The sequence below is a fragment of the Hyla sarda genome, chromosome 4, assembly GCF_029499605.1.
Source record: "Hyla sarda isolate aHylSar1 chromosome 4, aHylSar1.hap1, whole genome shotgun sequence".
NCBI classification, from domain to species: Eukaryota; Metazoa; Chordata; class Amphibia; order Anura; family Hylidae; genus Hyla; species Hyla sarda.
Window position 1 is genome coordinate 338,955,191 of NC_079192.1, and position 24,508 is coordinate 338,979,698.

The 24,508-nt window shown below is 44.6% G+C and overlaps 1 protein-coding gene across 2 annotated transcripts in view; it reads right to left on the minus strand.

The window, feature by feature from the left end:
• PANK3 (pantothenate kinase 3) overlaps window positions 1–24,508 on the minus strand; it is a 40,924-nt gene that overhangs the window by 9,980 nt on the left and 6,436 nt on the right. For both annotated transcript variants that reach the window (XM_056516501.1, XM_056516499.1), the window contains 5 exons: window positions 15,192–15,544; window positions 14,751–15,004; window positions 13,688–13,864; window positions 11,461–11,584; window positions 1,181–1,306 (listed from right to left, as the gene is read on the minus strand). In XM_056516501.1, coding sequence (XP_056372476.1) covers window positions 1,181–1,306; window positions 11,461–11,584; window positions 13,688–13,864; window positions 14,751–15,004; window positions 15,192–15,544 — 1,034 coding nt within the window. The remainder of the gene's footprint in view (window positions 1–1,180; window positions 1,307–11,460; window positions 11,585–13,687; window positions 13,865–14,750; window positions 15,005–15,191; window positions 15,545–24,508) is intronic.

A 24,508-nucleotide genomic window follows, 5' to 3' on the forward strand; every position in this document is an offset into this window, starting at 1 on the left:
CCCCTCGTGACATCACGGCCCGTCCCCTTAATGCAAGTCTATGGCAGGGGGCGTGACAACCGCCGCGCCCCCTCCCATAGACTTGTATTGAAAGGGGCGGGCCGTGGTGTCACGAGGGGCGGAGCCGTGACGTAACGATTCTCCGGCCCCTGTATTGCGCGTCATTACGTGCAGAGCTCTCTCGCTCTGTGCTTTAATGATAGCGCAGTGCCGCAGCGGGGATCCTGGGGCTCCCCAGCAGCGGCCCCGTGGCGATCTGACATCTTATCCCCTATCCTTTGGGATCCCCGCTGCGGCACTGCGCTATCATTACAGCACAGCGCGAGTTCGCTCTGTGCGTAATGATGGGCGATACAGGGGACGGAGCCGCGTGATGTCATGGCTCCGCCCCTTGTGACATCACGGCCCGTCCACTTAATGCAAGTCTATGGCAGGGGGCGTGACGACCGCCGCGCCCCCTCCCATAGACTTGTATTGAAAGGGGCGGGCCGTGGTGTCACGAGGGGCGGAGCCCTGACGTTAAGATGCTCCGGCCCCTGTATTGCGCGTCATTACGTGCAGAGCTCGCTCGCTCTGTGCTGTAATGATAGCGCAGTGCCGCAGCGGGGATCCCGGGGCTCCCCAGCAGCGGCACCGTGGCGATCTGACATCTTATCCCCTATCCTTTGGATAGGGGATAAGATGTCTAGGGGCGGAGTACCCCTTTAATAAACTCACCTTGCAACTTACGGAAAAAGATCTGTTGCTAATGTCTTGGCACCAGACACAAGAAAGACACCTTCAGAAAAATTGTGGAGTCTAGGTCTCAAGGAAAAAGAGCTTCTTTGGTGGCATGAGGAGGAACGTATTTTTAGAGAGTAGTATTCCACTATGGTTTATCACAAGTGAAAAGTTGGCAATTTTCTTCTATGGATTTTAGTTCCTTTCCTATATAATCACCAAACAGCTTTTTCAGCATTTCTGAAGGGTCCTTTATGAACATACACACAATTTACTATTACAAATATACCAACTACAAGAGAAAAGTCATTATTCACTGTTTCCTATAGCTAACTTTGGAAGTTTTTTTGGTTTAATATAAAATGATAATATAATCATACTTACCTCAGCAACATGAAAAGCAATATTAGGAGTTAAACAACAAGCTTTTAAAAAGTATGCGTGTGTATGTGGGACATACCTCATGTTCCAGAAAGAGCGCTTTAAGTTGACCATTCGACCAGTAATCCAATGCATATGCCAGCAATTTCATTGAAAGGGTATTTACCCGGAGAAAATTACCAACAAATATAACTCTGTTTATTTTCTACAACACAAAATGTGAAAACAAAAGTTTAATAATTTTAAAAGGAAAATAGAAAAATATTGATTTTTGCATAAAATATCCTAGAGCTGGATCCTTTATAACTTCTATTAGTAGCACATGGTTCAGAACTGTTGCTTAAAAGGTCTATTTCAATGAAATAATTAACATTTTTTATTTGTTGCTGGGCAGCTGGCAAAAATCAAGACTAAAATAATCCTTACTTACCCTGGTCCCCCGAAGCTCTCAGACCAGCATCTTTCGGGGTCCTGCTGGTCCTATAGCTTGGCAGACCAGAGTAGGTAAGTATTATTAATTTTTCATTTTTGCATACGCCCAGTAACATCCTGGAATACCCTTAAGCATCAATAGTAGCATAAGCAATTAGTAAAAAACATTCCTACTATATATATATATATATATATATATATATATATATATATATATGTATATGGTCACATCCCTGTTTTTCTCCAGTGCATATAATTAAAGGAGTACTATGGCGCTTTTTTTATTTTTTTATTAACCCTCTGTGCCCGGGCTGCAAAACGAAACCAAACAAACTTTAACTCACATGCCTACGTTCCCCCATTGCTCAGATGTCAGTGTCCCGTTCTGCGGTTCCTGTCTTCTTCTGCTTCCTGAGGGTCGGTGAGTCACGCTTCTATAACCAGCCGCAGCGGGACATGCTGAGAGCACCGTGACTCACCGACCCGCAGGAAGCAGAAGAAGACAGGAACCGCAGAACGGGACACTGACATCTGAGCAATGGGGGAACGAAGGCAGGTGAGTTAAAGTTTGTTTTGTTTCATTTTGCAGCCCGGGCACGGAGGGTTAACCCCTTAAGGACTCAGGGTTTTTCCGTTTTTGCACTTTCGTTTTTTCCTCCTTACCTTTAAAAAATCATAACCCTTTCAATTTTCCACCTAAAAATCCATATTATGGCTTATTTTTTGCGTCGCCAATTCTACTTTGCAGTGACATTAGTCATTTTACCCAAAAATGCACAGCGAAACGGAAAAAAAAAATCATTGTGCGACAAAATCGAAAAAAAAACGCCATTTTGTAACTTTTGGGGGCTTCCGTTTCTACGCAGTGCATATTTAGGTAAAAATTACACCTTATCATTATTCTGTAGGTCCATACGGTTAAAATGATACCCTACTTATATAGGTTTGATTTTGTCGCACTTCTGGAAAAAATCATAACTACATGCAGGAAAATTTATACGTTTAAAAATGTAATCTTCTGACCCCTATAACTTTTTTATTTTTCCACGTACGGGGCGGTAAGAGGACTCATTTTTTGCGCCGTGATCTGAAGTTTTTATTGGTATGATTTTTGTTTTGATCTGACTTTTTGATCACTTTTTATTAATTTTTTAATGTTATAAAAAGTTACCAAAATACGCTTTTTTGGACTTTGGAATTTTTTTGCGCGTACGCCATTGACCGTACGGCTTAATTAATTATATATTTTTATAGTTCGGACATTTATGCACGCGGCGATACCACATATATTTATTTATTTTTATTTTTTTTACACCGTTTTATTTTTCTTATGGGAAAAGGGGGGTGATTCAAACTTTTATTAGGGAAGGGGTTAAATGACCTTTATTAACACTTTTTTTTTACTTTTTTTTTGCAGTGTTATAGGTCCCATAGGGACCTATAACACTGCACACACTGATCTCCTATGCTGATCACTGGCGTGTATTAACACGCCTGTGATCAGCATTATCGACGCTTGACTGCTCCTGCCTGCATCTCAGGCACGGAGCAGTCATTCGTCGATCGGACACCGAGGAGGCAGGTAAGAGCCCTCCCGGTGTCCGATCAGCTGTTCGGGACGCCGCGATTTCACCGCAGCGGTCCCGAACAGCCCGACTGAGCAGCCGGGATACTTTCAGTTTCACTTTAGAAGCGGCGGTCAGCTTTGACCGCCGCTTCTAAAGGGTTAATACCGCACATCACCGCGATCGGCGATGTGTGGTATTAGCCGCGGGTCCCGGCCGTTGATTAGCGCCGGGACCCACGCGATATGATGCGGGATCGCGGCGCGATCCCGCTTCATATTGCGGGAGCCGGCGCAGGACGTAAATATACGTCCTGCGTCGTTAAGGGGTTAATTAAAAAAAAAAAAAACGCCATAGTACTCCTTTACAGCATGTACTGAATTTCCCTTTAACCATTTCTATGCATTGGTAAGAAAAAATGTAAAAGTAAATCTTAATGCAATGGATAGATCTTGCAGAAACATGCCAAACTATTTATATTATAAAGATATGAACCATTTCAGCAGGTACAAACACAATTTTTCATTGCAGTGACCAATAAGGTCATGTACACTATGTACTAAACTGTCTGCTACTGTTCTCTTAGGAAATGCTGATACTTAGTTGTTATGGTGCTCCCTGGGGTTCTTTTGATCCTCTTTCAGGACATCCAGCTACTTGCAAGAAAAAATAGAAAGAATCAATGTAGAACCCATGTACTCTTTCTGCTAGTACTTGCTCCCTATAGCCCAATGCGCGGTGTAATGCTGTAGCGGAATGATCTGGCCGTCCGCATTGCATCACAGCAGTAGATTAGACCGGGACGGCCAGATCATTCCGCTACAGCATTACGCCGCGCATTGGGCTATAGGGAGCAAGTACTAGCAGAAAGAGAGCTAGTGCTTGCAGTAAGTGCTGGCTGCCTGCATCACCGGAGTGCATAGATGAACGGGCGCTGTTTATTCTGTACAGTACAGTAATAAAGGCTCTCAGTGCTGGGTCCTGTGGACCAATCCTACAGCGTCCCCAGAACTGACATACAGGGGATAGGGGTGGTGGCTGCGGGCATAGCCACGCCTATCCGACTGTTGCTGACTATCGTTAAAAGCATTTTTTAAGCAACATTAAAGCTGCTAGAAAAGCAGCAAAACGTATGATTCAACTGTTATTTCAAACAACTTTGTCAAGCTGGAGCTGGTTTATGGGGGTTAAAACTCATGACAGTTGCGCTTTATCAGACGCTGTTCCATTCTTGCAGAGTGTGCGCCGCGGGACGTCATCCACGGCAGGCCGGCGCGATGACATCACATCATCGCGCCGGCGCCCGGAGATCTCGTTCCTGCTTCCTGCGGCGCATGCTCTGCAAGAATAGAGCAGCTTCTGATAAAGGTTAAAGCAAGTAGGAGGAAGCTGCTCGGGCACAATACCATACAGGGAAGGGCACATAACGGGGGGGTTGGAATATGTCAGGAGCACATGTCGGGGGGGCATTATAGGTCAGGAGCACATGTCGGGGGGGCATTATAGGTCAAGAGCACATGTCGGGGGGGGCATTATAGGTCAGGAGCACATGTCGGGGGGCATTATAGGTCAGGAGCACATGTCGGGGGGGGCATTATAGGTCAGGAGCACATGTCGGGGGGGCATTATAGGTCAGGAACGCATGTCGGGGGGGCATTATAGGTCAGGAACGCATGTCGGGGGGGCATTATAGGTCAGGAGCGCATGTCGGGGGGGCATTATAGGTCAGGAGCGCATGTCGGGGGGGCATTATAGGTCAGGAGCACATGTCGGGGGGCATTATAGGTCAGGAGCACATGTCGGGGTGCATTATAGGTCAGGAGCACATGTCGGGGGGGCATTATAGGTCAGGAGCACATGTCGGGGGGCATTATAGGTCAGGAGCACATGTCGGGGGGGCATTATAGGTCAGGAGCACATGTCGGGGGTGCATTATAGGTCAGGAGCACATGTCTGGGGTGCATTATAGGTCAGGAGCACATGTCGGGGGGGGGGCATTATAGGTCAGGAGCACATGTCGGGGGGGGCATTACAGGTCAGGAGCACATGTCGGGGGGGCATTATAGGTCAGGAGCACATGTCGGGGGGCATTATAGGTCAGGAGCACATGTCGGGGGGCATTACAGGTCAGGAGCACATGTCGGGGGGGCATTACAGGTCAGGAGCACATGTCGGGGGGGAATCATAGGTCAGGAGCACATGTCAGGGGGGAATTATAGGTCAGGAGCACATGTCAGGGGGGAATTATAGGTCAGGAGCACATGTCAGGGGGGAATTATAGGTCAGGAGCACATGTCAGGGGGGAATTATAGGTCAGGAGCACATGTCAGGGGGGAATTATAGGTCAGGAGCACATGTCAGGGGTTGAAAAATTATTCAGTTATAGTTTATTAAATATTTTAGTACTCGTTTGGTTCAGAATATTTTTTTTCTTGTTCTCCTCTAAAACCTAGGTGCGTCTTATGGTTAGGTGCGTCTTATAGTGCGAAAAATACGGTACATTACATTCTTAGGATCAAAATTGTAAAAGACAAACCCACACCTCAAGGACAGTGATAATGATGAAGATTCAAGAATACATTTTGGCTGAGACCATGCTATAAATATCAATGAATATAATTTATTAAAAAATAAAAAATGCATAAATTCCCTTCACAGGGCCCTTGTGGGAGGAATAGTGGAATGACACATATCAAAACATAAATGTGATATAAAATATGAAAATTGCTTCAATACAAGTAAAATTATTTGGACTGTGTAGGCAACTACTGGTAGTCCGGCAATATATGACCAGCTGAGTAATAATCCGGCAATTAACTGATAGTCCAGCAATGTGATAATAGTAAAATGCTGAATGGATGTCCATACAATATTAAACAGTTCTGCCCCTGATTAATAGATGTAATATGTTACCAGCTGTACTGTGGGTGCCGTCTCCTCTCGCTGATGCGCAGTGCCACACTAGCGTTCGTAGTTGGCTGGATAACCTGAATGCGCTTGAAGCGCTGTGTGCAGTCGGTCCAGACGGCGCTGGACTCAATGAATGCCGTGCAGAAGCTCAGAGGGTCCGTGTGTGCAGACTGATGGCGTTTCCTTGTAGTGGTGGCGTCTGACGTCAGCGGATGGTAGGAGCGGTGGATAGAACACAGGAGCGGCAGGTGGATCACAGAAGCGGTAAGTGGATCAGAAGGCAGCAGATGTATCGCAATAGCAGCAATGGATCTCCAATGTGATTGACAATAGTAATGTCTCTCAGAAGCTGGAACTGGTAATGGACTGGTAGTAGCTTAAAGTCCGCAATAGTGTCACAATGCGTCTTTTGGCCTTCGGCTAAACGCATTTCGGGGTGCTTAACACAAAGTATTCAACCCCTTCCTCAGTAGCTGTGCCACTGGAATGAATCTCATCATATTTATAGTAGTTTCATCTTAACCCCTTAAGGACCAGGGTTTTTTCCATTTTTGCATTTTCGTTTTTTGCTCGCCTTTAAAAAATCATAACTCTTTCAATTTTGCACCTAAAAATCCATATGATGGCTTATTTTTTGCGCCACCAATTCTACTTTGTAATGACGTCAGTCATTTTGCCCAAAAATCTACGTTGAAACGGAAAAAAAAATTGTGCGACAAAATTGAAAAAAAAAACTCCGTTTTGTAACTTTTGGGGGCTTCCGTTTCTACGTAGTACATTTTTCGGTAAAAATGACACCTTATCTTTATTCTGTAGGTCCATATGATTAAAATCATACCATACTTATATAGGTTTGATTTTGTTGTACTTCTGGAAAAAATCATAACTATATGCAGGAAAATTAATACGTTTAAAATTGTCATCTTCTGACCCCTATAACTTTTTTATTTTTCCGTGTATGGGGCGGTATGAGGGCAAATTTTTTGTTGCGCCGTGATCTGAAGTTTTTAACAGTACCATTTTTTGCATTGATAGGACTTATTGATCGCTTTTTATTCATTTTTAAATGATATAAAAAGTGACCAAAAATGCACTATTTTGGACTTTGGAATTTTTTTTGCGCGTACGCCATTGACCGAGCGCTTTAATTAATGATATATTTTTATAATTCGGACATTTCCGCACGCGGTGATACCATATATGTTTATTTTTATTTACACTGTGTTTTTTTTTTTTATGGGAAAAGGGGGGTGATTCAAACTTTTAATAGGGGAGGGGTTAAATGATATTCATTCACTTTTTTTTTGCAGTGTTATAGCTCCCATAGGGACCTATAACACTGCACACACTGATCTTTATCATTGATCACTGGTTTCTCATAGGAAACTAGTGATTGATGATTTTGCCGCTTGACTGCTCATGCCTGGATCTCAGGCACTGAGCAGTCATTCGGCGATCGGACAGCGAGGAGGCAGGAGGCCCTCCCGCAGTCCTGTAAGCTGTTCGGGATGCCGCGATTTCGCCGCGGCTATCCTGAACAGCCCACTGAGTTAACCGGCAGCTTTTACTTTCACTTTTAGCTCTGAGCGCGCGGCTAAAGGGTTAATAGCGCGTTGCGCCGCGCGCTATTAGCGGCGGGTCCCGGCTTCACTATGACGCCGGGCCCGCCGTGATATGATGGGGGGTTGCCGTGTAACCCCGCATTATATCATGGGAGCAGGACCAAGGACGTACCTGTACGTCCTTGGTCCTTAAGGGGTTAATTAGCAGGTGAAAAAAAGGTTGTTACTAAAATGAGGTTGTGGATCACAGGATTGTACGGCTGTATTGACAGGCTAATGTTCACACTTGGTAGTATCAATTAGATACATCATACAACATATGCATATGTAAAATAAAACACATAACCTTAAAGGGGTACTCCGGTGCTTAGACATCTTATCCTCTATCCAAAAGGATAGGGGATAAGATGCCTGATCGCGGGAGTCCCGCCGCTGGGGACCCCAGTGATCTTGCACGCGGCACCCCGTTTGTAATCAGTCCCTGATTACCGGCGACTACAGGGCGGGCGGTGTGTGACGTCACGCCTCCGCCCCCGTGTAATGTCACGCTCCGCCCCTCAATGCAAGCCAACGGGAGGGGGCGTGATAGCTGCCACGCCCCGTCCCGTAGGCTTGCATTGAGGGGCGGAGCTTCTGAGAGACATTACTATTGTCAATCACATTGGAGATCCATTGCTGCTATTGCGATCCATCTGCTGCCTTCTGATCCACTTACCGCTTCTGTGATCCACCTGCCGCTCCTGTGTTCTATCCACCGCTCCTACCATCCGCTGACGTCAGACGCCACCACTACAAGGAAACACCATCAGTCTGCACACACGGACCCTCTGAGCTTCTGCACGGCATTCATTGAGTCCAGCGCCGTCTGGACCGACTGCACACAGCGCTTCAAGCGCATTCAGGTTATCCAGCCAACTACGAACGCTAGTGTGGCACTGCGCATCAGCGAGAGGAGACGGCACCCACAGTACAGCTGGTAACATATTACATCTATTAATCAGGGGCAGAACTGTTTAATATTGTATGGACATCCATTCAGCATTTTACTATTATCACATTGCTGGACTATCAGTTAATTGCCGGATTATTACTCAGCTGGTCATATATTGCCGGACTACCAGTAGTTGCCTACACAGTCCAAATAATTTTACTTGTATTGAAGCAATTTTCATATTTTATATCACATTTATGTTTTGATATGTGTCATTCCACTATTCCTCCCACAAGGGCCCTGTGAAGGGAATTTATGCATTTTTATATTTTTTTAATAAAATTATATTCAATGAGCATGGTCTCAGACAAAATTTATTCTTGAATCTTCATCATTATCACTGTCCTTGAGGTGTGGGTTTGTCTTTTACAATTTTGATCCCAATATATCACACCTTGGGTATAGGTGTTTCGCCAAATCCACCTCGGCCAGTGTAGAATTGTAATTGTGAGCTGCACCATTTTTTTTATTTAAATTACATTCTTGCCTCTCTTTAGCCCTTCAAAACGGCAAACATTTTTTCAAAATTTAACTTTTGCTATTTAGCTTGTTGTACTTTCCTACAGCCTTCATAGCCCTGTACAATGCTGCTTGATCCATTTGCCACAAGGCAGCACTATAAAGAAGCCGAAGGCTGTAAGTAATAGTCTGACAAAATCGGTTCAAAAAGAAATAGCATTATTGTGGGTGTCTGGTTGTGGTGTTATATGTAAAATGCTAAAACTATGCTGCAGTCAATAAAACACCAAATATCACTTCACTTGCTCTGTGTCCAGAACAAGTGATACATCATATGAAAAGCATCTTCAATCAGCTTTCTTGTGATAGGTTTATCCATGTCAGGTCTTACAAGCAGAAGGCAGGAAGGGCAGTGTCAGGCTGCACTTAAGTGTGCCAACAGCCAACGGCTGTCCGGGCATGCTGGGAGTTGTAGTTTTGCTACATCTGGAGGTCCGCAGGTTGGAGACCACTGTACTAAAGTATCTTCTCACGGAACAGAGAAGCAGTGTGAATCAAGGAAGTTCTTTAACTCTGCAGCTAGAGCTGGGGGGTATTACCAAAAATGTGTATCACAGTATTTTTTAAGTTATGGCGGTTCCACGGTATTTAATGGCATTCCCCCCCAAATCCATCCCCCCCCCAATCATGTGACCCATGGGCACTGCTGCTCCCCCCCCCCCCCCCCCGGTTTATCAGCCCAGCACTGCGCTGTCCCTCACATCGGGAAACTAATCATATGTGACCCGCGAGAGCTGCTTCTCACCCCCCCCCCCCCCAAATAATTATAAGCTGCTGCGCCATACTGTACTATCCTGTACCCGGCTGCAAAATAAACTTTCACTCACCTTCCTATGTTCCCCCATTGCTCCGGTACCAGCCTCACGGTCCTCTTGCTGCTTCCTGGGGATGGGTACGTCACAGAGCCGTCAGCGTATCACCGGCCGCAGAGATGTTCCGCCTCAGCCGATGATAGGCTGAGCGCATTGTCATGTAAGAAGCCGTCCGCCTCCTTAAATGACAGTGGGCTCAGCCTATCACCGGCCGAGGTGGGACATCGCTGCATCCGGTGATAGGCTCACTGCTCTGTGACGTACCCATCCCCAGCATGAGGCAGATACCGGAGCAACGGGGGAACGTAGGAAGGTGAGTGAAAGTTTATTTTGCAGCACGGGCACAGGATAGTAGAGTACAGCGCAGCAGCTGATAATTATTTGGGGGGGGGGGGAAAGAGAAGCAGCGCTCGCGGGTCACATATGATTAGTTCCCCGATGTGGGGACAGCGCGCTGTGGCTGATAATTCATTTATTTGAGGGGGGAGGGGCCCAACCGGTATAGTGCTATGGGAAAAATGCATATGGTGCAGGAAAAAAAATTAGCTATTTGGTATGGACCGGTATACCGCCTAGCACTATCTGCAGCTAATCATTATATATAGACTCACCAGCTATATCACTGCACTCCTGATCCCTTAGTACTAACATTATGGCCCTCATTTACTATTGCAACCCCGACATGTTTTGTCGGGTTATGCGCCAGATTCTGGCACATTGCGCCAAAAATTATGTCTGCCCCAGAATTTGCGCCAGAAATGAGAAAAACCTGACTACTCTTCATTTTACTGTGAAAACCCAAAAAGTGGCGTGGTTGTCTGGAAAATGGGGAATGGTCACAGAAAAGGCGAGTGTTCCTGACATTTTCACAAAAACCCAACATATTTACTAAGGTTTCCACATAAAATGTGGTGGATTTGAGCTGAGGAAAACCCCACAGATCAGAGCATGTGTAAAAAAAGCAAAGTGTAGGGAAACCTTAGTAAATACTGTGGAAAATAAATTGTAGGGAATTAAAACCCACAAATAAACCTACACTCCACTCTCAGTAAATCAGGGCCTATATCTTCAGGAGCACTCAGTGGCCCCTATTTACTAAGAGTGGAGTGTAGGTTTCTTTGTGGGTTTTAATTCCCTACAATTTATTTTTCACGGTAACGGAAGCAGTGAGCAGCAAAAGCCAGGCAACGCTGGGGGACTAAGCAGGTGAGTATCCATTATCTTTAAAAGTACTCTAGCCCCTTTTTACAATTTCTCTCCCTCATGGGAAAACCCCTTTAATAACTTAAGAATGTCTACATTTCACCTTTTAACAGATTCTCAGATAGTTCAAACTGCTTTCTGTATACAAGCATGGGAAGCAGATTTTTATTATAGCAGGGATATAATGGTTAGAAAACAAACACCACCTCTGGACGAGTGGGGTACAAACACTAAAGTAAATCAGTCTCAATCCTGGAGATGCTACAGTCAGTGATCACTAACTGTGGCTCTCCATTTGTTGCTAAACTAAAACTCCCCCCTTGTCCTGACAGCAATAGAAGAAGAATGTTTAATACCAATCTTACCTCATTGACAGCACACATCCGGGCTATTGAGCCAATATTATTGGTTATGGTCACCAATGTAGCACGGGCCAGATCTTCTTTACTAACAGATTCTCGTTTATCTTTGTAAATCATGTTTCCAAAACTAAGAAAGGAACAAAAGAAAACATTTTTTGCCAGCTTTCTGAAAGAGAATAATCAGCTTAGTGCACACTGTAATATGCTACTTTTATCAATAGTAAACCAATTTTAGATCTGAGGCCCCGTTCACCCATAATACTCCTTATTCAAGCGGCAGACTTGGTGTATGGGCGGCGCTCCAGGAGCAAAGACGTTGCGGCTGCTGCTTCTTCATGCCTGCTCACAACCAGGATGGGCAAGGAAGACAGCTGTGACATCAGCGTGCTCCGAAAGTGCCACCCGTGCATCAAGTCTTCTGCCTGAATAAGGAAGATAACGGTCGGACGGGGCCACAGATCCGGGATAGGTAAGTATCATTATCATCAGTGTCACCCAACTACAAGCCTGTACCAACAGGTTAGTGCGGGTGAACACAGATGACAGATTCCTTTTAACCCCTTAAGGACTCAGTGTTTTTCCACTTTCATTTTTTCCTCTTTACCTTTTAGAAATCGTAACCCTTTCAATTTTGCACCTACAGACCCATATGGTGGCTTGTCTTTTGCAACACCAATTCTACTTTGTAATGACATCAGTCATTTTAGGAAACCATTGATCAATGATTCTGCCGTTTGAGTGCTCATGCCTGGATCTCAGGCACTGATCAGTCATTCGGCGATCGGACAGTGAGGAGGAAGGTAGGGGACCCAGCTGTTCGGGATGACGCGATTTTGCCGCAGGGATCCCGAACAGCCCCTGGCAACGTTTTAGTTTCACTTTAGACGTGGCGATCAACTTTGAACACCGCGTCTAAAGGGTTAATAGCCACGGGTCCCGGCCGTTGTCAGAGGCCCCGCGTGGCAAGCTGTGGCCCAGCGTTCTAGAACGGGAGCGGACTCAGGGCGTACAGGTAGGCCCTAAGTCCTTAAGGAGTTAAAAATATCCTCTTCTGACCCCTATAACTTTTTTATTTTTCCACATACAGGGATTTTGCGCCGTGATCTGAAGTTTTTATCGGTACCCCTTTTGTTTTGATCAGACTTTGATCGCTTTTATTGATTTTTTTATGGTATAAAAATGGTATATTTTGGACTTTACGTGTACGCCATTGACCGTGCGGTTTAATTAACAATATATTTTTATAGTTCGGGTTCATATGTTTGCATTGAGTGTTATCGGCACTCCACTGCTCCTGCCTGCATCTCAGGCAAAGAGCAGTGAATCGGCGATCGGGCAACAAGGAGGCATGTAGGGACTCTCCTCGTGTCCTAACTAGAGATGAGCGAACTTACAGTAAATTCGATTTGTCACGAACTTCTCGGCTCGGCAGTTGATGACTTATCCTGCATAAATGAGTTCAGCTTTCAGGTGCTCCCGTGGGCTGGAAAAGGTGGATACAGTCCTAGGAGACTCTTTCCTAGGACTGTATCCACCTTTTCCAGTCCACCGGAGCACCTGAAAGCGGAACTAATTTATGCAGGATAAGTCATCAACTGCCGAGCCGAGAAGTTCGTGACGAATCGAATTTACTGTAAGTTCGCTCATCTCTAGTCCTAACAGCTGATCAGGACACCGCAAATGAGCTGTCGTGAATGCTTTTTTAATTCTCTTTTTTTTACTTTAGACGCGGTGATCAACTTATATCGCAGGAGCGGGCGCTGGATGTACAGGTATGCCCTGCATCCTTAATAGGTTAAAGAGGTTCTGTAGTGAAATATAACTTATCCCCTATCCAAAGGATGGGGGATAAGTTATAGATCGCAGGGGGCCCGACCACTGGGACCCCCTGTGATCTCTTGTACAGGGCCCTGGCAGTCTGCTGGAGGGGGGTGTGCTGACCCGCACGGAAAAATCCCAAAGAGATACATGGGGGGGGGGGGGAGGTTAGTGTCAGCTGCGGCTTCCTGCGGTGGTCGGATTGGCCACTTCTGACAGACTGGCGGGGCCCTGTTCAGGAGATTGCGGGGGGTCCCAGCGGTTGGACCCCTGCGATCTATAACTTATCCACATCCTTTGGATAGGGGATAAGTTGTATTTCACTGTACTACTCCTTTAAAGTAGTGAAGTATAAATCTCAACAACCTTCATAAGAAATTTAAAACATTACATAAAAACCTTTTTGATTTACCTTGAAGCTACTGCCCATCCTGGAAGTCCAAATCTCTCATAGTCCCCTCCATATATGTCCCGTACTAATTTATCAGCATTTGTACTGTCACCAGTTGCTGCCATTTCCAGAGCTTCTTCAAAGCTTTCACATCCTGTCAGTAAACTGCAGAGACCAAGGAAAGTGCCTCCACCTAGGCTGAATAGGCAAAGTTAGCACATTACTGACAAGAGTCTCCACGCATAGACCTGTCTACATTATTGACGGCCATAGTAGTGCTCATGCAATTGTGCCAGACATAGTCCACCTCAGCACATCATATTTATGTGTACCATGGTCTTGTACTGTACTGTACTCTGGAAGCAGCCATCCAAGTGTAGACATCTATTTTCTTATTGTACAGACCTAAAACAAGAATTTTCTAATTTGCTGGCAGTCAAAAAACACTTGAAGACTAAGGAAGATTGTACTTCTCAAAAAAAAAAAAAAAAAAAAAAAAAAAAGACTGTCTAGTCTACGTTTAGTCCAACTATTAGTTGGCTTACTTTTAACTAAAATGTACTGCCACAAAATGGCCACATTGGGTCATGCCTTTTCCCTGCAAAGCTCCAAAGTATCTTAAACACACAAATATAGCCCATGTCTTGTAAGCTCAGAATGGATGTCATTGTGTTCGGCTTGTCAGCAGTCAATAGCACCAGCACAGGAACAATTATCACATAATAAGCAGAAGATTAAAATTTTTTGTTGTTGTTAGAAACTGGAAGCCTTCTTAATATAAAAAGTCACAGGGACATGTAAAAAGTTTGGATCCGTGTTGGCCTCAGTGCTGAGACTCCTAGTGATCAGAAGAATGAGCTTTGAGGAGTGTGCAGCATCGCTTTTCACTCCCCGACTTGTAACGATCTTTGCCTTGCTGTCCCATAGCCTTATAATGGAGCAGTAAGAAATGCTGCGCACTTCTGCCGACTTGTTCTTCTGATCGGTAGAGGTCTCAGCATTGAGACGCAGACTGATCAAAACTTGTGACACTAAGATTTATTATTGATACTTGTTTGTAAGCACATGAATCAAAGTGCATTACCTTGTACCACATACTCTTTTATAGCTGTCCTTGGAATGGACTGCAAGAATGCTGACTCCAGAACCAATGTTCACCACCAATAAAGGATAAGGGTCATCAAGATTAAAAGGGATTTTCTGGCACTGTTCAGGGTGTGAAGCATTCTCATAATAATAGCATTCAGCCTGGCCATTAAAACGGACAGAGTCTATGTACAATAAGCCTTTAACAAGGGAATCCAGTTCATCCACCTTGTGCAGTTCCAAGTTACCGATCTGTTTGCAAGGAGAAAAAACAAAATACATATTAGGTTGTCATTTCTTTTATCTGTGAAAACATATATACACCACACCTGCATTTTCCTCCAGCTGCTATATAGAAATCAACAGTCCTACATGAGCAGACTAGAAGGAAAAGTAAAAATATCAACCCAAAAAAGGGGAGGTTGGGGTCAGTACCTACCGTCCTAAACTCTTCTTCAAATTTATATGCACCGCCGCCTGTTGCGCACAGAACAGTATGTAATGTTGAAAAATTCTTATCCCTTGCCATCTGAATAAACCTTGGCAGGTCTTGTGTGGGAAATCGGATGAAGTGCAGGTTTCCTTTCCTGCCAAAGAGAGTCAGGTTTTTCAGCTCCAAGTGGACATCTCGAATGCCTGTAGAACCATAGGCTACATTTGAAGTCAGATATTTACGGATGCTCTTTAAGCTCTCAACTTCTTCTTGCTCCTCCTCTGCTGTAATGTCAATTGGCTCAAAATAAGCCAGCTTCACTAAGGTTCCACCAATGTCCATACCAAACCAAGGGAAAGCTAATGGGAAAAAATAAAAAAAAATCTATGAAAATCAATGAAACTTTAATAAAAAAAACAGTTATAAAAAAAAAAAAAAAAAATCAATGAAAATGTTTTTCCATATCCAAGTTGCATGTACCAGCGCAATGCATTCCAGGAGTCAACCTGGGTGATAATGGCCCAGACTTTAGGGAGTGTTCACACATTCAGGGTTTAAGATGTAGCTTTTTTCATCTAAAACAAATGGATTCAAAAATAGAATCCCCAGACTTTCCTTCATACTGGTCCTTTATTTTTTTTTCCTTCCTGGCTTTGGTTTCAAAAATTGAATGAAACTATTTAAAGGGAACCAATCATGGGATTTTACCATATATAATGGGTGGTAATGCATTATATATGGTAAAATCTTCTTCCTCACCATCCACAGGGGGAGGTTCCAGCCAGCAGGGATAATGAGGATTTGAAGTTCGTCTCCCCCACCAGCCCTGTAAGTAGTCTCCTGTGCAGGGACCTATACTTGTCTATTCCTGTGTTCCCTGGCTGTAATCACACCCACTTAGTGTGATTGACAGCCTGCATTACCACTCTGCTCCCTTAGAAGGTGGCGCAGAGTGATGATGCAGGCTGTGGCTGGGCTGTCAATCAAGCCGGGGGCCGCCGCTAATAGCCAGCATGCGGCGATCGCCGCGGCTGGCTATTAACCCTTTAGATCGCCGCTGTCAAAGCTGACAGCGGCGTCTAAAGGGTTCTGTGAATGCTCCCTGGTGGGCTAGTGGGGTGAATCGCCTCCCCGCAGCGCTCGGGGGCGATCCACTGTGGCGGTAGCCGGAGGGCTTACCTCTGCTTCCCTGCTCTCCGTGGCTCTGTCATTGATAGAGCCTGGCTGGACCAGGCTCTATCAATGGATCGCAGATCAATGGAGTTCAATAGAACTCTATTCATCTGTCTGGGATATATTGCAATGTATCGTCACCTAGACGGTATCGCAATATATCAGGATATATATCGAATCACCACACTGGTATCGCGATTCGAATCTTATGGCCAAATTCTTGGCGATTCACACCCCTAGTAGCAAACAGCTGCTAATAAGTACTGAAAGGATTAAGATTTTTTAATTGAAGTAATTTACAAATCTGTTTAACTTTCTGGCACCAGTTCATTAGAAAAAAAAAAAAACCCTTTTCTAACGAAGTACCCCTTTAAGGCTAGGTTTCCACACAGTTTTTTTCTGGCGTTTTTTTTTTTTTTAAAACCTTCACTGCAGTTTTTGAGCCAAAGGCAGAAGTGTATTCAAATGGAATGTGAAATATAAAGGAAGGTCTTATACTTCTCCTTCCTACTGGATCCACTTCTGACTTTTGCTCAAAACTATTTCTACCCCCCAAAAAAAAAATTCTGAAAAAAACTATTTTGAAAACTGGCCCCACAAAATGTGTCATTTCAACCTTACAGATATACTAGGAAACACCTAAACAGTAAGGCACCCGTATCCAAATTCTCAGCACATTCTCCAGCCCCTTTCACACAAGCTTATTTAGGTCAGTATTTGCATCAGCATTTGTTAGGGAAAACCAGGAGATGATTCAAAACACCGAAGTGCTAATCTTTCCCATAGTTTTCTTTTCATTCTCCACCCCTAGTATGAGCTTACATACACTGCAAAATACTGCCCTAGATACTGCCCTGTGAGAGAGATCTTACCCACCCGACCCCTGTGATCTGAACACTTTGTGCAACTATTAACACCAAATAACTCTTTCTGCTGGGCATTTAAAGGATAATACTGTGCTTAATCTATTTCCATTCCTATTTATTATGGTAACAACTGGATAAGAAATGGGAGCACTGCATAAGTGACATCCCTCTGCTGGAAGGAATTTCATGTCACCTGAGTGCAGTGACAGGAGGCGTTAAACATATAGCGTGTAGAATGTATGTTACTCTATGGAATTCAGCTGTAAGAATTCACAAGGAAGTGTAGCAAAAAACAAACAAAGAAAACTATTTGGATCCGGAAAGAGGGAAACATTTTCTTATCTCTTTGTACCTCATATGGTGTATAAATTACCGGACTTACAGCATAGATGTGGCTTGCTCTCCGACTCCTCGTGTCCTTGGTTTGGACGGGCAGATTCTACTCTACTACACATGATTTGGGATTGTCCTCTTCTTCCATTTTATCAGGAGGTGTTAGTTATTATACATAGGAGATAAGGTACACAGTAACCTCTAACTTCTAAATGCTTTATAATGGGCCTTATTGGTTGTATTAAGGAACAGTTTGGACCTGAGGTGGGAATCTTAAAGGGGTACTCCAGCCCTAAGACATCTTATCCCTTATCCAAAGACTTGCATCGAGGGGGCGGGGCATGACATCACAAGGGGACAGAGTTGTGACGCGACGTAACGATACTCCGACCCCGTGGTCACGAGTCTTCAGACATGAAGCTATCGTCACTCATTGCAGCTGAGAAAGGGGAGTGCTGCATGAGAGATTGCGGGGGTCCCCAGTGGCGAGACCCCCGCAATCAGACATCTTGGCCGCTATCCTTTGGATAGGGGATAAGATGCCTTAGGGCCATAGTACCCCTTTAAGAATACTTTAGTGAGGAAACATATTGCTGTACTGCTCTACTCCCTCTACTATTCATCATTTTGTTACACGACTGTCATTTATAGTTCGCCTTGAAAGGGATATTTACATAAAGCCTAAAGCATTGAAAAAAAATAACTTCTGTGTGGAATTCTTGGTACAGAGTATACAGTCTGGGGGGCAGTCCTAATGTGTGCCGTTTACTTTGACATCATCTTCTCTTTTATGTAAAGCTGAAATAAAAAAAAATGGTTTTACTTACCTCTGTGCCAATTCCCTGTTGGCGCTACAGTGTTACATGAGAAGACATCAGGTGACCGCCACAGCCAATCAGCAGCCTCAGTGGTCACACTCTGGAGTACGGAGCATAACCTCTGAGGCTGGTGATTGGTGGCGGCAGTCCCGCTGCTCATGTAACACCAGAGCAGAAAGGGGGATCAGCATGGAATATTTCATCTGTGGGGTGATCTGAATAGGGCTGTGCACAGGAGATGTCCTCGCAATCTGACAGATTTGAATGACTTTTGCAAGGAAGAGTGGGCAAATACTGCCACATCATGCTAATAAACTCATCCACAAAAAGACTGATTGTGGTGATAAAATCAAAAGGTGCTTTAAAAAAGTATTAGTTGTGTTATTTTTTTTTCGTTCCCTCTCAAAGATGTTAGTTTGTTTCGCAATTGAATTGTTCACTTTATAGGTCCCATTTAGAAGTGGAAATCGTTCTGACATGTTTTATCTTTGTCTCATTCTTTAACATTACAAGAACCTGACATTTTGAAAGGGTGTGTAGACTTTTTTAAGTGCACATAAACAGTTTCCTTAGGGGAACTACTCATCTTAGGGTGTTGTGTACAAGACACTTGTGATGACATGAAGGATCGATGGCAGTGCAATCTTCCAGAGAAAACTACAAACAACAATACTGCCATAATCCAAGACATGCAATGGATCTGATCCGGTGGATAGGGGATACGTCTTTGATACCGGACTACTTCTTTAAAAAGAGAATGTTTTTTATTTTTCCTTATAATGATCGCCTCTACTTCCATAGGTGCTGAATTCTTTTATCTATTCAGCTGTGGCAAAGTTTATGCTTTGACAACAGACAGTGCAGTTATATTAGCATTGGAATTATACTCAACAACTGGTGGGAAAATTTTATTTTGTACCAAAAAAATGCACTGTGCCTCCAAGAAGACGATTCACAAGTAACAACCAAGACAAAAGCAGTTCTTAAAGGGGTACTGTGCCCCTAGACATCTTATCTCCTATCCAAAGGATAGGGAAAAGATGTCCGATCGTAGGGGGTCCCGCCAGAGTATACAGGGGCCGGAGTATTGTGACATCATGGCCCCGCCCCCTCATTGCAAGTCTATGGGAGGGGGCATGGCAGTCGCCACGCCCCCTCCCATAGACTTGCATTGAGGGGTGGGGCGTGACATCACGAGGGGGCGGGGCCATAACATCACAATACTCCAGCCCCTGTATCACCAGTCATCAGGCATGGAGCAAAGTTCGCTCTGTGCAGCAGATGACAAGGTGCTGCAGGAGAGATCGCAGGGGTCCCCATGATCAGACATCTTATCCCCTATCCTTTGTATAAGGGATAAGATGTCTAGGGGCACAGTACCCCTTTAAGAACTGCTGTTGTCTTGGTTGTTACTTGTGAATCGTCTTCTTGGAGGCACAGTGCATTTTTTTGGTACAAAATAAAATTTTCCCACCGGTTGTTGAGTATAATTCCAATGCTAATATAACTGCACTGTCTGTTGTCAAAGCATAAACTTTGCCACAGCTGAAAAGATATAAGAATTCAGCACCTATGGAAGTAGAGGCGATCATTATAAGGTAAAAAAAACAAAATTTTTAAAGAAGTAGTCCGGTATCAAAGACGTATCCCCTATCCACCGGATTAGATCCATTGCATGTCTTGGATTATGGCAGTATTGTTGTTTGTAGTTTTCTCTGGAAGATTGCACTGCCATCGATCCTTCATGTCATCACAAGTGTCTTGTACACAACACCCTAAGATGAGTAGTTCCCCTAAGGAAACTGTTAATGTGCACTTAAAAAAAGAGTCTACACACCCTTTCAAAATGTCAGGTTCCAGCCCCTGTATCCCCAGTCATTAAGGATGGAGCGAAGTTTGCTCCATGCAGTAGACGACACAAGGTACTGCAGGAGAGATCGCAGGGGTTCCCAGCGGCGGGATCCCCGCGATCAGACATCTTATCCCCTATACTTTGTATAAGAGATTAGATGTCTAGGGGTGGAGTACTCCTTTAACGTCAACATCTCGGCAAGTACAGTCATAGCCGTAAATGTTGGCACCCCTGAAATTTTTCAAGAAAATGAAGTATTTCGCACAGAAAAGGATTGCAGTAACACATGTTTTGCTATACAAATGTTTATTCCCTTTGTGTGTATTGGACCTAAACAAAAAAAGGGAGGAAAAAAAAGAAAATTGGACATAATGTCACACCAAACTCCAAAAATGGTCTGGACAAAATTATTGGCACCCTTTCAAAACTGTACTGTTTACTGAAAATGGAATGAGGCCTACAAAGAAAAGAACACAGTACCTACAGTGAAATATGGTGGAGGTGTTAATGATGTTTTGGCGTTATTTTGCTGCCTCTGGCACTGGGTGCCTTGAATGTGTGCAAGGCATCATGAAATTTGAGGATTACCAATGGATTTTGGGCCGCACTGTACAGCCCAGTGTCAGAAAGTTGGGTTTGCCTCCGAGATCTTGGGTCTTCCAGCAGGACAATGGGGGAGATTTATCAAAACCTGTCCAGAGGAAAAGTTACCCAGCTGCCCATAGCAACCAATCAGATCGCTTCTTTCATTTTTAACAAAGTCTCTGCTAAATGAAAGAAGCAAAGCTGGTTGCTATGGGCAACTTTTCCTCTGGACAGGTTTTGATAGATCTCCTCCAATGACCCGAAACATACGTCATAAAGCACCCAGAAATGGATGGCAACAAAGCGCTGGAGAGTTCTGAAGAGGCCAGCAATGAGTCCAGATCTAAATCCCATTGAACACTTGTAGAGAGATCTTAAAATTGCTGTTGGGAAAAGGCGTCCTTACAATAAGAGAGACCTGGAGCAGTATGCAAAGGAAGAGTGGTCCAACATTCCGGCTGAGAGGTGTAAGAAGCTTATTGATGGTTATAGGAAGCGACTGTTTTCAGTTATTTTTTCGAAAGGGTGTGCAACCAAATATTAAGTTAAACGGGGTACTCTGCCCCTAGACATCTTATCCCCTTATCCAAGGATAGGGGATAAGATGTCTGATCACAGGGGTGTCGCTGCTGGGGACCCCCGCAAACTCTCCTGAAGCCCCGAGGCATCAGCTCTCCAGAGCTAAGTATGCTCCGTGGCTGATGACAGAGGTCGGTGGTTTGTGACATAATGGCTCCGCCCCTCGTTATGTCACACCCCACCCCTTTATGCAAGTCTATGGGAGGGGCGTGGCAACAGTCACACCCCCTCCCATAGACTTTCATTAAGGGGGAGGGGTGTGACGTCATGAGGGGCGGCGCCATTACGTTACTAACCTCCAGTCCCTGTATCAGTCACGGAGAAAACGTAGCTCCGGAGAGCTGATTACTAGGGGGGCAGCAGGAGAAATCGCGGGGGTCCCCAGCAGCGGGATCAGAGATCCCCTTGGATAGGGGATAAGATGTCTAGGGGCGGAGTACCCCTTTAAGGGTGCCAATAATTTTGTCCAGACCATTTTTGGAGTTTTGTGTGACATTAAGTCCAATTAGCTTTTTTTCCTCCCTTTTTTGGTTTAGTTCCAGTACACACAAAGGGAATAAACATGTGTATAGCAAAACACGTGTTACTGCAATCCTTTTCTGTGAGAAATACTTCATTTTCTTGAAAAATTTCAGGGGTGCCAACATTTACGGCCATGACTGTATATCAAAAACAGTTGTCAAGCTCTGGCCATTGCACTAACTTGTAAATAACTAATAGTAAAGTAAGGAGGACCATGACCAGGATGACCAGTCAGTATGGGTACAGAGCTGAAAAATGTATCAAGAACCCTGATGGAATGCATGTGGTCCTCAGGGAATACAGGGATGTGGAAATCCTATAGCCCGACGCCCGGGGCAAATAGTTTTGGGTGCCGGGCAGGTGAATTGTTTATAGATTTAGCCCTGTATCGGGCAGGGACAGACTGACTTCCCCCTTATTTTTCTTTAATGCCGGTGTGAGGCGCAGGAGCGGATGGAAGTCTACACCTCACACCGGGGCTCAGAGTGTATGGAGGGGGCGGCGGCCTCCAGCTGACTGCAGATCCCCCTTATCTCCCCTCCCGGAGGATGGACGGAGCTCAGAAGACACAGCAGGGTGGGAGACAGCTCCGTGCACAGCTCCATCCCCCGCACACAGCTCCCCCCTCCCCCTCCCCCGCTCTGTCTAGACAGGACCTAATTCACCACGGGGCGGTTGCTTGTTTGCACGGGGAAAACACAGAGCAGGGGGAGGGGAGGACGGAAATCTCACCTCACACCGGCGGTGACTACAGCTCTGATGTCCACTCATGGCGGCTCAGGTGAGGAGACAGAGAATGCAGGCGGCGGCAGGAAGGGTGGTTGTATATGTAAGGTGTGAGTGTATGTATGATGTGTGTATGTAATGTATGATGGGGGGGGGCGGCAGGTGTATGTATGATGTGTGCATATGTATGGTGTATATCAGTGTTTCCCAACCAGGGTGCCTCCAGCTGTTGCAAAACTACAACTCCCAGCATGCCCTGGGCATGCTGGGAGTTGTAGTTTTGCAACAACTGGAGGCACCCTGGTTGGGAAACACTGGTGGATATGTATGGTGTGAGTGTATGTGTGTATGATGTCTATGTGTGATGTGTATGTAATGTATACTGTGTGTATGATGTCTGTGTGTGATGTGTATGTATGTGATGTATGATGTGGGGTGGGCAGCGGCAGGTGTATGTATGGTGTATATGTATGGTGTGAGTGTATGTGTGTATGATGTCTATGTGTGATGTGTATGTAATGTATGATGTATGTATAATGTCCAAGTGTGATGTGTATGTATGTGATGTATGATGTGGGGTGGGCAGCGGCAGGTGTATGTATGGTGTATATGTATGGTGTGAGTGTATGTGTGTATGTAATGTATGATGTGGGGGGGGCAGTGGCGGGGGGGGGGGGTGTGTATGTATGATATGTGGGCAGTGGCTGGTGCATTTATGTTGTGTATGCATGAATGTTTTGTATAGGAGCGGACTGTCACGTCGGGTATTAGGGCAGTTGTACTATCTAATTTTATTTATTTTTAGTGGCCCCGCACTAAATTGCACCCCCAGAATCCCACCCCCTTCATACTCACCCACCAACCAAGAGCCCCTCATATGCACACAAACACGCCCAAACCAAAACTACAACTCCCAGCATGTTGGACCATAACCTAAACTGTAGAACTATAAAGTGCAGCATGCTGGGAGTTGTAGTTTTGGTTCGGGTCAGCTGCAGAGCTATAGGCTGCATCAGGGCATGCTGGGTGTTGTAGTTACTAACTGCAATTCCCTGTATTCCCTGACACATCCTATGGCTCTGCAGCTGACACAAACCAAAACTACAACTCCCAGCATGTTACACAATAACCTTAACTGTACTACTATACAGTGCAACATGCTGCAACACCCACACTGTATCAGTATGTTTACTGCATGTATAGGCTGTATCAGGGCATGCTGGGAGTTGTAGTTTTGGTTCGGGTCAGCTGCAGAGCTATAGGCTGCATCAGGGCATGCTGGGTGTTTTAGTTACTAACTGCAATTCCCAGTATTCCTTGACACATCCTATGGCTCTGCAGCTGACACAAATCAAAACTACAACTCCCAGCATTTTACACAATAACCTTAACTGTCCTACTATACAGTGCAACCTGCTGCAACACCCACACAATCATAGGCTGTATCAGGGCATGCTGGGAGTTGTAGTTATCTAGTAACTAAATGCAACTTCCAGCATTTTCTGACACAAAATGCAGCACATAAACTGGAGAAGCAGAACCCCCCCCCCCCCAGTAACACATAAGTCCCTATTGAGACTGAAAAATAGTGATTAAAATATTTTAAAAAGTGCGTATATATGTGAATAAGCCCCTTTCCTAATAAAAGTTTCCTATTTTCTTTAAATAAAAATAATGTACAAAAATAAACATAAGTGGTATCGCTGCATGTGGAAATGTCCAGGCTATTAAAATATAATGTTAATTAAACCGTACGGTGAACGGTGTAAATGTAAATAATAGTCCAGAATTGTTCATTTTTGGTCACTTCATATTAGAAATTTTTTATAAGGTGATCAAAAAGTTACATCTAGACTTTTCTGGGCTTAT